At 40.5% G+C, this 16,369-nt stretch overlaps 2 protein-coding genes across 3 annotated transcripts in view; one reads left to right on the top strand and one right to left on the bottom strand.

The window, feature by feature from the left end:
* ZC2HC1C (zinc finger C2HC-type containing 1C) lies at positions 1–9,413 on the top strand. Its single transcript, XM_069092248.1, has 3 exons — positions 1–146; positions 1,736–3,119; positions 8,835–9,413. Exons 2-3 carry the CDS (start codon positions 1,755–1,757, stop codon positions 9,096–9,098), a joined length of 1,629 nt encoding a protein of 542 aa, XP_068948349.1. The 5' UTR covers positions 1–146; positions 1,736–1,754; the 3' UTR covers positions 9,099–9,413.
* Positions 9,414–13,592: 4,179 nt separating this feature from the next.
* Positions 13,593–16,369, bottom strand: part of NEK9 (NIMA related kinase 9) — a 44,846-nt gene continuing 42,069 nt past the window's right edge. Inside the window, exons 22-23 of one of the 2 annotated variants that reach the window (XR_011169055.1) lie at positions 15,798–16,260; positions 13,593–14,366 (exon numbers count right to left, since the gene is read on the bottom strand). Coding sequence is in view for 1 of the 2 variants with exons in the window: in XM_069092247.1 (XP_068948348.1) it covers positions 16,138–16,260 (123 nt within the window). In the remaining variant the exon portion in view is untranslated. Of the gene's footprint in view, positions 16,261–16,369 lie in introns of both variants that reach the window. The other variant, XM_069092247.1, reaches the window with a different exon arrangement.

Consider the following 16,369-nt stretch of genomic DNA (forward strand, 5'->3'; position numbering starts at 1 on the left):
TGGCTCGCGCTCCCAGTTTCCAGGCAACGGGAATAACAGAGAAGTCAAGAGCGCTTGCGCCAGGACTGCAGTTGGGAGTTGGGTTCGGGAAGCTGGCGCCCTGTGTGGGGTTTCCCGGAGCTGGAGAGGACGCAGCGGAGCCTCAGGTACCTGGAAAGGGGCAAAGCCTTTCCGAGAGGAGAATTTTATTCCCATCCCCACTCCCCAAATTCCGCCTTGCACACCCCACCCGCTCTCCTCAAGAGTAAAAGAGCCCATCTCCTCTGTAGGAGAGCCCTGTTTCCGGAGCTGCGGGACAGGGCGGAGGGCTCCGTGGTCATGACTCTCTGGGGCGCTGCTGCTGCTGCTGCTGCTGCGCGGAAGGGGGGCCCAGGTGGAGGAGCGGCGCTCACTCCTGTGCAGGGGACCCTCCCTCCAGTGCACTAGCTAGAAGGCTGGAAGGGGGCCGACATACCTGCCTACCATCCGGACTTATTTATCCACTTAACCCTTGGCAAGCACTTCTGGAGCAATGCTCTGCTGGAAACCAAAGTGTAGCTTTTAGTTTATTCTCTGGGTTCATTTCCCAGACCCAGAATGTTGTCTTCTCCACCCCAGCCCCAATTCTCACCATATGCCTCTATTTTTCATTTGTTGAACCGATACTATCCTCGGAGATCGGGCCCAAATGACACTTCCTTCTTGAAGCCTGAGCAGATACCCCAGGCAGAAAGGGACTCCCTCCCGGGATCATTTGTCACATCTTCTAGGCCCTTGCATTCGTGGGGTTGTGGAAGGACCTCTGATTCTAATGGGAAAATCTGAGTTTGAATCAGGATACCACAGTTTGTTTGTACATGGGAAGATCACCTCTCTACCGTTTCCTCATTTGTAAAATAAGTGGGATGAAACTAGATGATAAATATTAGCATTTCCCTTTAAAGTTCGCAAACTGCTTAACATACAATGTATTATTTGGCCTTTGTAACAGCTTCTTTTTTTTTTTTTTTAAAGAAATCAGGGTTAAGTAACTTGCTCAAGGTTACAGGGCCAGTTATTTCTGGGTGTGGTGCTAAGTATCTGAGCCCAGATTTGATCCCCAGGTCATCTTGACACTGGAGCCGGTGCTCTTACTCACTGTGCTACCTGGCTGCACCTACATTTTCAAGATGATTAAAAAATGAGGCTTGGTTAACTGACTTGCCCATAGTCAGACAACTGATAAATGGCAGAGGAAGATTAAAAATTAAGTCTTCCTGACACTGTCTTCTTTCCACTACATTACTTAACAAGAGCATCTGAAACTTCTGGTACATTGTGTGTTTTACAGTCCATGAACCTTCCCCCAAATGCCCTACTTTTCTTAATCTTAAAATTAAGATTTAAAATTTAAATAAGTAAAATCTTAAAACCCTTTTTCCTGATGCAACTGTTATTAATCAAATGGTAACACAAGATTATGGAGCAGCAACTTTGCCCTTTTGGAGACATAATTTACTTTATTAATATACTAAATAGTAGAGACAATTTTGTTGAATATATAACCTTTCCACTATGGGCTTTGGGGAGAGACACTCCACTATTTTGAGGGACAAGTTATCATATCAGCATCCCTTCTCAGTATCAGGCCTAGCATCATGGGTAATGTGGTAGGGAAAAGTAAGGGAGATTGTAGAAAAAGCAACTGAGAATCTGCTTCAGTGTCCCAGACTCAGCATAAAACTCTTAAGTGAATCTGATTTTGATTCTCTCTTAGGCTTCAGTTCAGGCACTGAATGGCTCACCTCCAGTTGGTTCCATGTCCACACGTGGACATCATGTTTCCTTTTAACAAAATGGAAGTTTCGGAATTCCATTCAAATAGGCAAACCAATAAGGAACAAAGCAGCTCTACCCATCAGTCTCAGCTGGAGCACCTGAAAAATAACTTCCAGCAAAAGCTTCTAAGAGACAAAGAAGAGAAGCTGGACAATAGCTTTACTCATAACAGGCAGAACACCTTGACTAAACCCCATAGCTATCCCTCTTCTCATTCTGCAGAAAGCAGCCAGCAGGATTCAGGAAACAATCAGGAGGGTCCAGGAAATAATCAGCAGGGTCCGGGAAGTGGGGATTTTTATTCAGGTGGTGTCCACATGAGACACACCAAAACAGATAACCAAGAAAATACAATGCCCTTCACAAAGAAGAGAGATGGAGTGGATCGTGCCTATCCCCTCAAACCAGTGTTCCACCGGAAAACATTGAGCACTACTCACATTGGGATTGACTCCCGACACTTCTCCCAGAAAAAGTCTGAATCAAAAGAGGTCTCACCTAGCCGCTTCAGTTCACAGAATAAGGGGAATTCATCTTTAGCTAAGATGCTACTTGCTCCGTTACCAGTGGTTCAGCCCAAAAAGTTCTTGTCAAATCCAGACAGAACTGAGCTAATGCAGATTCAAAAACTGGAGGCAGAGGGTGAGAGCTTAGAAGAAGAAATTCGGAGGAAAGAGAGTCTCCTAAGGGAAAAGTTAAAGAAGACTGAGGAAGAACTTAGAAGGATCCAAAAAGAAAAGGAGCAGGTAGAAGATAAAAAAGAGGTACAGAGAAAGACATTTCCAAGGAGAAGGGGCACAGGTAGCAGCAGCAGCATTTCAAAACTCATCTTCTCACCAGAATTCAGATCTGAAGAAGTCTTCAGTAGTTATAGTAGAGGTGATGAAACATGGGAACAATCCCAAGAGAATTCTAGGCCACCCTCAGTATGTTTCCAGTTCTTCAATCATGGAGCACAAAGACTCAAAAAGGAAAGATTAGTGGCAGGTAACAATAAAATCCAAGACCAAATCTCAGTATCATCCCCTGAATCATTTTCACAACACCAACAAGATCCTGGCAATTCTTTGCCCAAATCCCCCAGTTATAGTTCATTTCAGGTATCGGTCTCCTCAGGTTCTAGCTCTTCAACTGAAGAACCAGAGCTTGGTGAGTGCAGCTACTGTGGACGAAAGTTCCTCTTGCTGAGGCTAAAGAAGCACACAAGTGTCTGTAGCAAGACCCAGGGTTCCAAGAGGAAAGTGTTTGATTCATCCAAGGCCCGCGCTAAGGGCACTGAACTAGAACAATACCTGACCTGGAAAGGCCCAACTTTAGCCAAAGTAAGTAATGTTAGCTCCTCCAAGTTTATGGATTTTATTTTGGGTGGAGGATGGTTGGGGAGTGGGAGGGTAATCAAAGAAATAAGAACTATTTCTTCCCTTTTAAAAGTATTTTAAGTGGTAGGGAAAAAGAATTTGAAATAGAGCTTGAGTATAACACCACCATCTTTTATTTCTGAAAAGTTAAGTAGCTTCATCTCTGTAGAACTTTGTGCATTTCTCACACATTCCCCCTTTTTGAACTGCTAGAATCTTGTAAGAATAATGGTTTTTTGAATGATATTGAAGCACTGTCATTTCCCACTTTATCATAGATTTGGTGTTAGGTTTCCTGGGAGTTAAAAGACAACCCTGACAATTCTTAATTCTAAGTTATTAATCTTTTTAAAATATGTAAGTAGATATAATTGCCAGGACACTGAACTTAACAGTGCAAATTATAAGGTATAATAGAAGTAGATCTTGTAAGATAATAGAACATGAAGGTTTAAAAGTCAGTAGGTGAGTAAAAGTTTTAATTAGGATTCTTGCCTATACTCTTGTATTTAAGTAGTATTACTGCTTACTGCCTTAGATTTCATTGATATCACAGGAGAGCTCCTTTAACTTTTTATCTGACAAATTTTTCTAATTACCTAGTTAATACACCTTGCAGTTTTTATGTAGTTTCATATGCAAATAGATTCTGAGCATATCAAAGGCACATTTTTTGTTTTTTTTCTTGTTGACAGATTCAGAAAAGCTAAAATGTAAAAAATGTGAATTGCAAACTGTTTCTATGTCACACTTATGAGAATTCTATAACCATTTGTCATCTGAGATAATTGCATAGGAGACTTGTAAATGAAGTTTCTTGTCTCAGGGAGCACATTAATGAATATTTACTGAACTGACTTAGAATGATGGAATCAGAGTCAGGGGACCAGGGTTGTAGTTTTCCATCTATCCCTATCTCTAGTCATTTTAACCTAACTTGGCCTTTTTCCTTATTTGTCAAATGAGGAAGTTAGACTATATGATCTCCAAGATATCATCCAACTGTAAAACTGTAATTCTATGAAACTGTCAACTTGCTTTCCTATTACTGCCTCTACCATTCACACCCCCAAGCACAAGTTTTTCTCCCAGAATTCTGAAGTTTATGTTATAAGGCAGGAAGGACGTTTTTTTTTTTCATTTTTCAAATGCTTTATTAACTTCTGATTTACATCATTCATTTCCGCCAGATTTTGAGTTACAAATTTTCTCCCCATTTTTCCCCTACCCACTGCCCCCAAATAGTAGTCCCACAGGATATCCCCTCCAATCTGCTCTCTCCCATATCTTCTCCCATACCCCCTTCGACTTTTCCAGTAGGGCATAGTGGATCTCTACCCCAGTGCCTGTATATCTTATTTCCCAATTACATGTAAAATAGTATTAAAAATAGTGTATATATATATATATATATTTTTAAACATTTGATTTTAAAACTTTGAATTTCAGATTCATTCCCTTCCTCCCTTGTCACCCACCCTTACTGGGAAGATAAGCAGTTCAGTATAGGTTGTACATGTGTGGCTAATGCAAAACATTAACATAGTAGATATATTGTAAAAGACTGACTATATTTCCCTCCCTCCTCCCACTTGTTCTATTTTCTACTTTGATCCTTTCCCTTTTCAAAAGTTCATGCTTTCAACTTCCCTCCCCCCCAGCTTGCCTTCCCTTCCATCATCCCCCCTCTCATCCCCTTCCCCCCTACTCTCCTGTACGGTAAGATACCCTATTTAGTGTGTACTTCATTCCCTTCCCAAGCCAAATTCAGTGGGAATAAGGTTGACCCATTCCCTTTTGCCTTCTTATTCTTCCCCTCCATTGTAACCATTTCCCCTTGCCTCTTCTGTATGAGATAGTTTACCCCAATCTGTCTCTCCCCATCTCCTCTCATTACATTCCTCTCACCTCTTAATGTCACCTTTTAAGTATCATCCCTTCCTGTTAAATTGGTCCTGTGCCCTCTATCTATGTATACGTGTAAACATACATACACACATTCACATATGTATTCATATGCCCATATATCCTCATATATAGACATATATATATATAAAATCCCTTCAACTACTGAGAAAAGTTTCATAAGTTACAATTATTGTTTTCCATGTAGGAGTGTTAATAGTTCAACTTTGATAAGTTCCTTATGATTTCTTTTCCCTGTTTACTTATCATGCTTCTCTTGCTTCTTGTATCTGAATGTCAAATTTTCTATTCAACTCTGTTTTTTTCAGCAAGAATGCTTGAAAGTCTTCTATTCCACTGAATGACCATATTTTCCCCTGAAACATGATACTCAGTTTTGCTGGGTAGGTGATTCTTGGTTTTAATCCCAGCTCCTTTGACCTCTGGAATATCATATTCCAAGCCCTTCGATCCCTTAGTGTAGAAGCTGCCAGATCCTGGGTTATCCTGATTGTGTTTCCACAATACTCGAATTGTTTCTTCCTGGCTGCTTGTAATATTCTCTCCTTAATCTGGGAATTCTGGAACCTGGCTACAATATTCCTAGGAGTTTTCTTTTTGGGATCTTTTTCAGGAGGTGATCAGTGGATTCTTTCAACCTCTATTTTGCCCTCTGGTACTAAAACATCACAGCAGTTTTCTTTGAGAACTTCCTGGAGGATGATTTCTAGGTTCTTACTTTGGTCATGGCTTTCAGGTAGTCCAATAATTTTAAAATTATCTCTCCTGGATCTATTTTCCAGGTCAGTGGTTTTTCCCATGAGATATTTCACATTGCCTTCTATTCTTTCATTTGTTTGGATCTGTTTAACAGCATCTTGATTTCTCATAAAGTCATTAGCTTCCATTTGCTCCAATCTAATTCTGAAGCAATGATTCTCCTAAGTGAGCTTTTGAGATTCTTTTTCCATCTGGCAAATTTGGCTTTTTAAGGCATTCTTCTCCTCATTGCCTTTTTGAGCCTCCTTTGCCATTTGAGTCAGTCTGTTTTTTAAGGTATTATTTTCCTCAGTCAGGCTGTTGAGTCTCATTTCATAATTTTCTTGCATTGTTCTCATTTCTCTTCCCAATTTTTCCTCCACTTCCCTTACCTGCTTCTTAAGGTCCTCTATGGCCTGTAACCAGCTCATATTTTCCTTTGAAGCTTTTGGTGCAGGAGTTCTGACTTCACTGTCTTCCTCCTGTTCCATCCTTTTTGTCCCCAAAATAGGAGTCTAATGTTGGAATCTTCTGTCTGCTTTGCCTGGTCATGTCGCCCCTCAGTCACTTGACCCCTGGTCTTTTTGCCACAGTAGGACTCTGCTACTAGACAGGGGAGCTTTCGTCCCAAACGCTGGGGTTTTCTCAGCTGCCAGAGGTATTAGATGGGTGCCCTCTCTGAGGTCTCCACACACTCAGGCAAGCTGGACACATACCCCAGGACCTCCACCCTAGACTGTAATCCATATCCAAGCAGATTAAAGCAAGAGCGATTACCCTCAGACTGGTCCCTCAGACTAGTCACTTGGTCCCCCTACACTCTGAAGGCCAGGAGCTAAAGCTGCCACATGGTGGCAGCTGGGCCTCAGCCCTCAGCGGCTTCTCGCCCCAGGGGCAAAAGCCAATGCACTGCCAACTACTGGGTCCCAAAGTCCGCACTGCACTGACCTCTCACTTTGTCCTAATCATCTATTTGTTGATAATTCTGGACCACCACAGCTGCTGGCGATCTGGAGTCCCTCCAGCCAGTGGCTGCTCAGGACCACCCTGGGGCTAAAACCTCTGGCTCTTGGGAGGCCAGGGTCGGCTCCCAGCCAGCTGTGCTAGCTGCTTGCTGCTAGCCTGCCAACCTGTCCTCAGCAGGAGGTTAGCTTCTCTGTGTCATTTTGTGGGTTCTCTAGCTCCAAAGTTTGTTCAGAGTCCCCTTTTACATGGATTGGAGGTGGTGGGAGCTGGAGCCACGTGGAGGTCCTGTTTCTACTCCGCCATCTTGACTCCAGGACTTTTAAAAAAAAATTAATTTATTTATTTTTAATTTTCAACATTCATTTCCACAAGATTTTGAGTTACAAATTTTCTCCCTATCTTTCTCCTACCCCCACCCCAAAATAGCGAGCCTACTGAATACCCTCTTTCCCCCAATCTGTTCTTTCTTATATCCTCCCCCATCTCCCCTCTAACTTTTTAATAGGGCAGGATGGATTTCTATACCCCAGTGCCTGTATATCTTATTTCACAGTTGCATGTAAAGAACAGTTTTTTTTTTTTAACATTTGTTTTTAAAACTTTAATTTCCAGATTCTTTGCCTTCTTCCCTCCTCACCCACCCCCACTGGGAAGATAAGCAATCAATATAGGTTGCACATATGTGGTTAATGCAAAACGTTTCCATAGTAGATATATTGTGAAAGACTAACTATATTTCCCTCCATCCTATCCCGCCTCCCACTTATTCTATTTTCTTTGACCCTGTCCCTTTTCAAAAGTGTGCTTCTAACTACCCTCTCCCCAACTGCCCTCCCTTCTATCATCCCCTCTCTTATCTCTTTCCTGCCTACTTTCCTGTAGGGTAAGATACCCAAATGAGTGTGTATGTTATTCCCTCCTTAAGCCAAATTCAATGAGAGTAAGGTTGACCCATTCCCTTTTGCCTTCCTGTTCTTCCCCTCCATTGTAAGTTTTCTCTTGCCTCTTTTATATGAAATAATTTACCCTATTTTATCTCTCCCTGTCTCTTCTCATTATATTCCCCTCTTACCTCTTAATTTTATTTTTTAGATACTGCCTCTTCCTATGCAACTGATCCTGTGCCCTTTATGTATACATATACACATATATACATACATACTCATATATGTATTTATATACACATACACCCTATGAGGGACTTTTAAAAATTCCTATTAATGGGGTACCTGTTTAGAGAGGTACATCCCTAACTGGATTTCATTTATTCAGTACACTTAAGGAGAAAACAACTGTCTCCCAAATCTGGTTTCCACCATAATAACATATCACAAAATTTCAGTCCCTCTAGGCACTTCTTCCACTAATAGAGCTGATTTTTGATACATTTGTAGTCTTGCTGATCATATTCTTTAATATTCTATCACAACAGTATTTTCTGTTACACTGCAATTGGTTTATTTTGGGTAGAACCTTAAGGAAATTTGCTATTTCTAAATTTCTTAATAGAGTAATAGCAAGCAAAAAACAATTCTCTTCCCACCCCCCCTGACAAAACAAACAAAATCAAAATACCACAAATACAAATCCTGTCTTTGTAACATTGTACTTTCTAGGCTTAAGCAAGTCATTTTGCAAGAATGAGTTCCATTGAGAGCCTATACCTTAATTTTTATATAATGGAGAAGATAAATATGTCATCATCTGAATGCTCCAGCCATAACCAGACAGATTTTCCTATTAGCCCTTTATCTTTACATAACTACCAGTCTGTCAAGGCTACTTTGTCATCCCCCCACCCCCACTCCCCTTTTATCCCTCCAAAGCAGATAGAAATCATATCTTAAACATTTTTTTAACTTAGTTTTCTCAGTAGGTTCTTATAATTCCTATAAATCTTAGCAAGATTGTCTTCCTTGTCTTTCTCAGTGCTTTACTGTGGGGCCTCTGAGAGACTTGTTTTGTTATTTTTAAATCAGGGATTATATCACATCACAACACTATTTGTATTGGGGTTGGAGAGAATTAACCTTCCCTTCTACTTTATAGCCAGAGCCACCAAAGAAGAGTAATTGGCGCCAAAAACATGAATCATTCATTCGAACTCTCCGTCAGGCCCGTGAAGTACAGCAGGTAATCGCCCGTGGTGGAAATCCCTCAGACTTGCCTCCTATGCCACCTGCAGAAAACCCCGACTACATCCAGTGCCCCCACTGCAGCCGACACTTTGCCCCTAAGGTGGCTGACAGGCACATTCCAAAATGTAAGACCATCAAGAACCGCCCTCCTCCCCCACGGAAGCGCTGTTGTTGAAAAGAAATCACCCAAGAACCTCCTGGTGGCCTTGTGAGTGGCACTTTCTCTTCAGCAGCCAAAGGATTAGAACTGGATGAAACTAGAAAGGAATAGGACTTGTACATCTTCCCAAACTAGCTGCAATGCCAGAACTGGAGAGGAACCATTTCTAAGGGGTTCTAAGGGAGAAGAAAGTCTCAGGTTCTCCCTGAACTGTAAATTTAGGCAAAACTGAAGTGCCTTACACTGTTTCCATGGGAAGCAAGACTTAAGAGCAATGAAAAGACTAGATTAAATCCCTCTCTTCTTGAAAGTCTGACTTGTGATTTGTGATAGATAATGAGCACTGATTTTGGGTGTCTTCACATATTTGTTGTTCTTGTTAACTGGCTGTCCTGACCTATTAAGATGGTATGCTGCTAGAAGAGAATAACCATAGCCACTATCTCTTTTAAATTATAACAAGATTCTTCTGAGTCATTAATTTGATAAGAGGAATCTAAGAACTTGGAATGAATGTAATGCTGTTTCTGACCTCACTGAACATACTCTGTAATCTCTGGAAATAGGTTCTGTATTTTCAGGATGTCTGTGAAAACCTAGTTTTATGATTGTATCAGTTTCAGATAAGGCTTTATTATAATTTTTCCATTTGAATATTTTAAAGTATGAAAAACCCTGGAATCAGACCATATAGCTCTTCTCTCCCACCACAATAACAATCTGTAGTCTTAGGGGGCTGGAACATCAACCAGCTTAAAATGTTACCTGAATGCTTTCAAGGACAACTATTTTAATCACTTCTTCTTATTTGTGTCTTATGCTTTAGAGTGTAAGCTCCAGTGGGGCAGAACTGACCAGATCTTTGTAATTTTCAATCAAATAGTGCTTAAGCACTTAAATAAATACTTTAAAAATTGCAGTGCTGACAGACACTAAGTGTAGCTCCCAAAAGAAAGTGTATGTGTCTCATTTCTAAAAGATAAAAAGGTTGTAGAATGGAAGAATTAATTTCTAGAAACTTTTGAAGCAGGCTATAATAGTCAAGGATGCAATAATGTGTGTACATAGTAAATTAAAATTAGGTAAGAGTAGTGGTAAGATATAGAAATATTGTTAGGATTATTGCCTTGTGTGCTAAAAGAAGCATCACAATGTGTTTCCATCTAAGTTAACAGAAAAGTTAACATGACCCAACATCAGCTGAATGAGAGGGACCTAAAAGATAACAGAACATTTTGCCAGTAGCAAATGTGTAATTACTGTTTAATCCACTCTTCCTGAAGTCTGTAAAACAGTATCTTGGCTAACAAATCAGCTCAGTTAGAGATGTGAGCTTTGACAGTAAAAAGTATATTAAAAATCTGCCTTCTAAGAAACATATTGAATTGAGATCTTTTTAATTTTTTTTCCTTAGGATCTTTTATCTGCCATTTTAAAAATCAAGGCCCTTTCTAGATTCTACCTGAATGTCTCATTATGCAGTAAAAGGAGACATTACCCTAAGGTGTTGGCTGTCTACTAAAGAACACTGTTAATATTTAACATTTTAACACATACATGAAAATATCTGTTAGTAAGATTAGACTCTGGTATTTAGGTTAGAGATCAAAATTTTTTTTTCGATCCAAACCTGTGATTTCTTTTCACTGGTGCAGACTGGCAATTTAACTATAACTTAGTCTTAGAGACTTCCTGGGGCACTGAGATGTTATAAGTGGCTTGTCCATGGTCACACAGCTAGTGTCAGAGAACCTGAACCAAAGTATTTGGTTTGAGCACTGCTGCTCAGGTGAAAAAATATATTAAGAAAAGATATTTATAAACAAAGCAGCACAGCTATTCTTTCGGAGTTAACTTGGTGTATGACTACTTAGTAGGTCTGCCTTATCAAACAATTGACAAACATTTATTAAACACCTACTATGTGCCAGGTAGAGGAGAAAGATAGTTAAGCTCTGGTTCCATTAATGATGACCTTTCCTAGATTAAAACTTGAAGGGCCATTAGCTTTATCTAGTCCCTGGACAGGTATTTACATTCAGATTTCCCAGAGACCAGGGTGTTGGGAGTGGGGAGTGGGGCGGGGGCCCTCCCTAAGGAAATGAGGTGATTGTCTCCAGAACAGAACCTGGAATATATATAACATTTTTATTTTATACCTTTTTGTTGTTCAAAAAGCCTCGGTGTTGATTCATTTTATAAAGGATAAAGGAAAAAACTACATAAATTTAAATAGGATAAAATCTGCTCAGGATAAAAGTTCATTTGGCTGCTCCACCTTTAGAGAGATTTAAAACAGGATCTTGAGGAAATGCTATAATTACAAATAATTATCATATTATTATAATTGTGTATTAACTTGATGAGTTAATGATACTTCATTGCACTTACAAAGTACTCTTTATACAACTTTGCCTTGACTCATTACACAGTCTCAGAGGAAACAGACAGGTAAATGATGTGATAAAAAAAATTCCTTTTTTATTTTCAATAATTCTGTGACCTTTAATGATGAAGCTTCTTTCTATAGTTAATCACAGTACAGTAATAAAAGGTGTTTGTTTTGTTTTTGTTTAAGCTCCAAGACAGAATGGGACATGATCCTACAGATCTTGCCTATAGCTATCACTAATGGGAAGCCACTCCTGTCATAAACACCATATCTGAGGAAAGGTCAGAAATGAGTTCTTAAGGGAATTTTTGTTTAAATTACATTCTTGGGGTGGCTAGGTGGTGCAGTGAATAGAGCACCAGCCCTGGAGTCAGCAGGACCTAAGTTAAAATCCGGCCTCAGACACTTAACACACACACACACAAAAACTAGCTGTATGATCTTGGGCAAGTCACTTAACCCCAATTGCCCTTCCTTCCCCCCTCCAGAAAAAAAAATTACATTCTTGCTCCTCAGGTGCACTTTCCATTGTGTTGTTGGTCAGTCAAGGATTTATTAAATACCTACTATGTGCCAGACATCGTATAAAGTGCTGAGGACACGAGGAAAGGCAAACCCATTCTTTCTGCCCTCAAGGAGCTCACATACTAATGGGGGAGGACCATGTAAATAACCATGTACACATACAAGACATAAAGTATAAGAAAATTTCAGGACAGCACCAGGGGACTGGTATGGGAGACCACACAAGGCTTCCTGAAGGTAGACTTGGGATGGGTCTTGAAGGAAGTCAGGTAAACTAAGGGGCAGAAGTGAGGAAAAAAGAGCATTCTAGGTAGGAGTCTGGAAACAGAAGATAGGAGTATTGTGTTTGAAGAAGGGCAAACCCAGCATAGCTAGATCAAGTGAAAAGAGGAAGGAGGGTAAAACAAAAGACAAAAGGGGTAGGAAGGGCTTTCTTTAAATGCCAGAGAACTTGACATTAGATTCTGGAGGTAACAGAGCACCAGGGGAGTTTACTGAGAAAGGGAGTGTGTATGAAATGATCAGACATGATTTGAGAAAAGTAGTCTGACAGGTAGGCAGAAGATGAAGTGGTAAAAAGACTTGAGGCAGAGAGACCAAGAAGGCTACTGCAGTAGTCTATGAATGACGTGATGAGAGTCTGCAGCAAGCTGATGGCTGTGTGAGTGAAGAGAAGGTGACATAAGAGATGTCATGAAGGTAGACATCAAAGATGCCACCAAAGTTGGAAGCCTAGTAATTTATGGTTGGGGTTGACTAGGAGTGACTGGTGATAGAAAAAGTGGGCAACCGATCAGAGAATAGAGGACAGTGTTGAGCTCACCGAGGGGTTGAGAAAGGGAAGGAGAGTGTAGCCAATGTAGGTGGTAACAGCTTAGGAAAGAACTGAGGGGTTGAGGGAATGAAGGTCACAGAGAGGAAAAAGAACAGAATTAGAGATTATAAGACACAGGGAAAGATGGAATAATAAAAGATTATGAGTTCAGATAAAGATATTTTGGAGTTCATGAACATGGAAGTGGTACATTTGTGAGTAGAAGTAAAATCAAGGGCATGATCATTTCTGAATAGACTGAGGGACTGAAAAGTTAGGGTATTTGAGGGACCATCAATATGTGTGTTGAAAGTCCCTAATATGAAGGCAGGAACTGAGGTAGAGAGAAAGACCGTTAGCTAAGCAAAACAAAACATCCCATGCCAACTCTTTAACTTGGCTCTACAGTTTTTCTGGTACTCAGCTGATTCTGTGCTGGGAGAATAAATATGGTTTCAGCTCTTTCAGGGAAATGGTTCTAAATAAAGTAGAATTATCACTTGGAAGCTTCTATTGAGACTAAATAGATAATGTAAAATTAAAAGATGTCATGTTTGGTGTTTCCTCTTTTCCCACTGCAATTGCAGACTACTTCCAGCACTATATTATGAACTGCAACTGTACAAAATGATTCTGACATTAAAATATACATCATTGAGAAACAAAGGTTTTTGCCTAAATACATTCATTACAATGTTTCCCTAACTAGAATATCTCAACTAGGATGTGTGTGTGTTTTTTTTCTTACGAGAATAAAAACGCAAGTATAGACCCAACATTGAAAAAAAAAGTTTTATCACTAATGATCCCAATGCACACATAGGCTTACTGAGCAATGTACCATTTAAGAGTTTATATATTTATTTAAACAAATGCCAAAGCATTCTACCCTTAACCTTTCAAACACAAGGCTAACAACAAGCTAGTTCTTAAAGTTTTGTCAGAGCAGAGGTTTTAATCAGGTTATATTATAACTCAAAAGCAATACTACTGGGAAGCTTAACGAATACAAGTCTAGTCCTGAAAGAAGAAAAATATAACAGGACAAAATAAAAAAGGGATTGAGAACAAGAACCATTCAAAGGCACTTCTGCCTATGTGCCCTCCGCATGTCATCCAATGCACGGCTGCCGGCTCTGAACTGGTTTCTGTTTGCACAGCTGCTTGGTGTGAAAATCACTGGGTTCTCCAAGGCTCATCTTGGGAAAGTGCAAATTGTCTTCAGAGGCACAGAACTTGAATTCTCAGCCAGATGAACAGGAAATTAAGGCTTCTCAAAGGCAACACAATACAGAACATGACCAGTGTTATGCTGCTAGCAAATCACTTGCTGTCAGAGTTAAGAGTAAGAGTAGGCCTCTTTCCTCTTCGATGCTCACTTAACATCTCACAGTCTTAGCAACGTGACAAATTCCTTCATTTCTCCCTCAGGAGCAATGCTCATGGTATGTACCCAAACAAACCTCACCTCCCAGTCCTGCTGAGATAGTGAACGTGAAGGTTACAGGAGCAAGGTCCTTCAGCCCTCAGAAATCAAAGCTGTGTTTACACGCTAAAACAAAACAAAGTTGTTGTTGTTATTAGCAAAACCCCAAGTTCCTAGAATTTATATTCTTAATCCAGAACTGACTTCTTCCTTATGCAAAGGATACACTGATTACATTTGTACTACTATAATTGGTTTCCCCTAACTGCGAAGATAATGGGAACATGGTATAGAAAGACAGCTGATCCCTTCCCTCCAAACCCCCAACCCCAGCGATGGGGTTTTTCCAAGCTCTAGTCTTAATATCAGTTTCTGAAAGACTAGAAAAGTAAGCCTAGGAAGGTACCAAATCCTTCTCATGCCCCCAAACAAAACTAAAATCTCATCTTGTTGTTTAGGGAAAAAGAAACAACAAACAACTTGGCTGTTTGCAGGGAGGTAGACGTGAAACCCATAAGCAAGCACTTGTGAAATCAAGACACTTCATTTTTCATAAACTGAAATATAAAGTTCACAAATTTAAGGGAAACAAGGAACTCATAGTATACAACCTATGGGGTTTAAGATCTGGGGTTCCAGAATAAAGAAGACAATTAACTGTTTCTGAGAAAGGTGGTCTGCTCCCCCTTACAATGGCACGATAGACAAAAAGGTCATCTCTTCCATTTCCTAAATTCTATTCAGTCTGTTATGTATTCATGGAACTTTGGTGCTGGCTCAGAGCCACATAATAAGGAAAAGATACAGATTCACTGGCTACTACATGGCTTCATGAGAGGCAAAAGGATAAAAAATACTGACTAGACACAGAACAACAGTGGCTAGTGCTACTGTGCCAAGATTAGAACAAAAACAAGCAATGAAGGCAGAAGCAGGAAAGGGCCTCCTCATAAGAGAAGGGGCCATGGGAGTCATCGGCAGCCTCTAAAAAGCCAAGGGCAGTGTCATTAGAGGACCTCTTTTCCCTTGTTACTTAGTCTTGAGGAGACTCTTACTTCTCCAATGTTTCCAATATTCAAAGAAGTAACATCACTCTAGGAGGTACCTTTTCAAGGCTATGAGATTTCTCCCTGCCTCTCCCACAGTGTAGAAGCTCTGGGTTATGCACCAAGAGTATGGCTATGTAATAAGGAGAGGCCTGCCCTTATTTCTCTAACTCTCACTGAGAAATCCCAGTCAACTTCCAGCGCATAATCAATCTAGACTCTTTTCCTCCAATATTTAGCTGCATATGAGTGTTTCAACTCTATGAAAATAAGCCAAAAACTAGTCTGTAAAGCGTCTTTTCCTCAGACTCTGTCTCTGAGATGGCACAGAACACTTTGCCATCTTTTAAACTGGCAGGACTAGGACTCCATTACAGCCAGCCAACTCCTAACAAGCTCTCTCAAGCTTTTCGCTTTCCCCTCCTCCACCCAGAAGTACAGTGACTGGTGTCGAGCTCTCAAGGTAGCTCCCAACAAATGGTGAAAACTATAAAGGGGTATAGGCTGTTACCAGTGCAAATAGCATGGCAGGGCTGTTTTTCTTCTTTAAAGGTGGGATCAGCGGATGAGGTACAGAGCTGTTGTTGCTGCGGCAGTCACTGAAGGCAAAGCCAGGGACACAGGGCCCTTCCCCCTCAGAAAATAACACAAAACAAACGATAAACACTCCTAGTTCCTATCTAAAAGGAGATGCTTCCCTCCATCTGCACTCTAGAGGCACTGCAGAGCCTCCTGCTTTGCTCCTTGTCAGCAACTGAGACAAAGCCAGGAAAGCCGTTGTCCTGCATTCAGTAAGTGTGCTGTGAAGTTGAAGGGATCCCATCTTACTGGGGATGTACAGGATCAGGAAACTAAAGGCTGGATCGACAGGAATCTGTTCCCAAAAGGCACCAAGAATCTGAATCCAAGTCTGGTTTTGGATCTGTTTCCATTTCTTCCTTTGCTGTCTGAGTTCCTTTGGAATGAGTCTCCAACTATTCAGATAAAAGTGGTGTGTTAGCCACATGTTGTAAATTTAAGAGTACATTCTTCTAATGCGAATTCCTAATAACCTTGTCTCAGTTTTGCAAGATGCTCTAGAGC

Source organism: Petaurus breviceps, unplaced genomic scaffold, assembly GCF_028583685.1.
Source record: "Petaurus breviceps papuanus isolate PSGF00001 unplaced genomic scaffold, PetGlider_PUasm1.0 189, whole genome shotgun sequence".
Lineage (NCBI taxonomy): Eukaryota > Metazoa > Chordata > Mammalia > Diprotodontia > Petauridae > Petaurus > Petaurus breviceps.

Coding starts and splice junctions, on each gene's coding strand:
- ZC2HC1C (XM_069092248.1), top strand. CDS start 1,755: ATGGCTCACCTCCAGTTGGTTCCATGTCCACACGTGGACATCATGTTT. Junction 3,120..8,834: donor AAGGCCCAACTTTAGCCAAA/GTAAGTAATGTT, acceptor TCTACTTTATAG/CCAGAGCCACCAAAGAAGAG.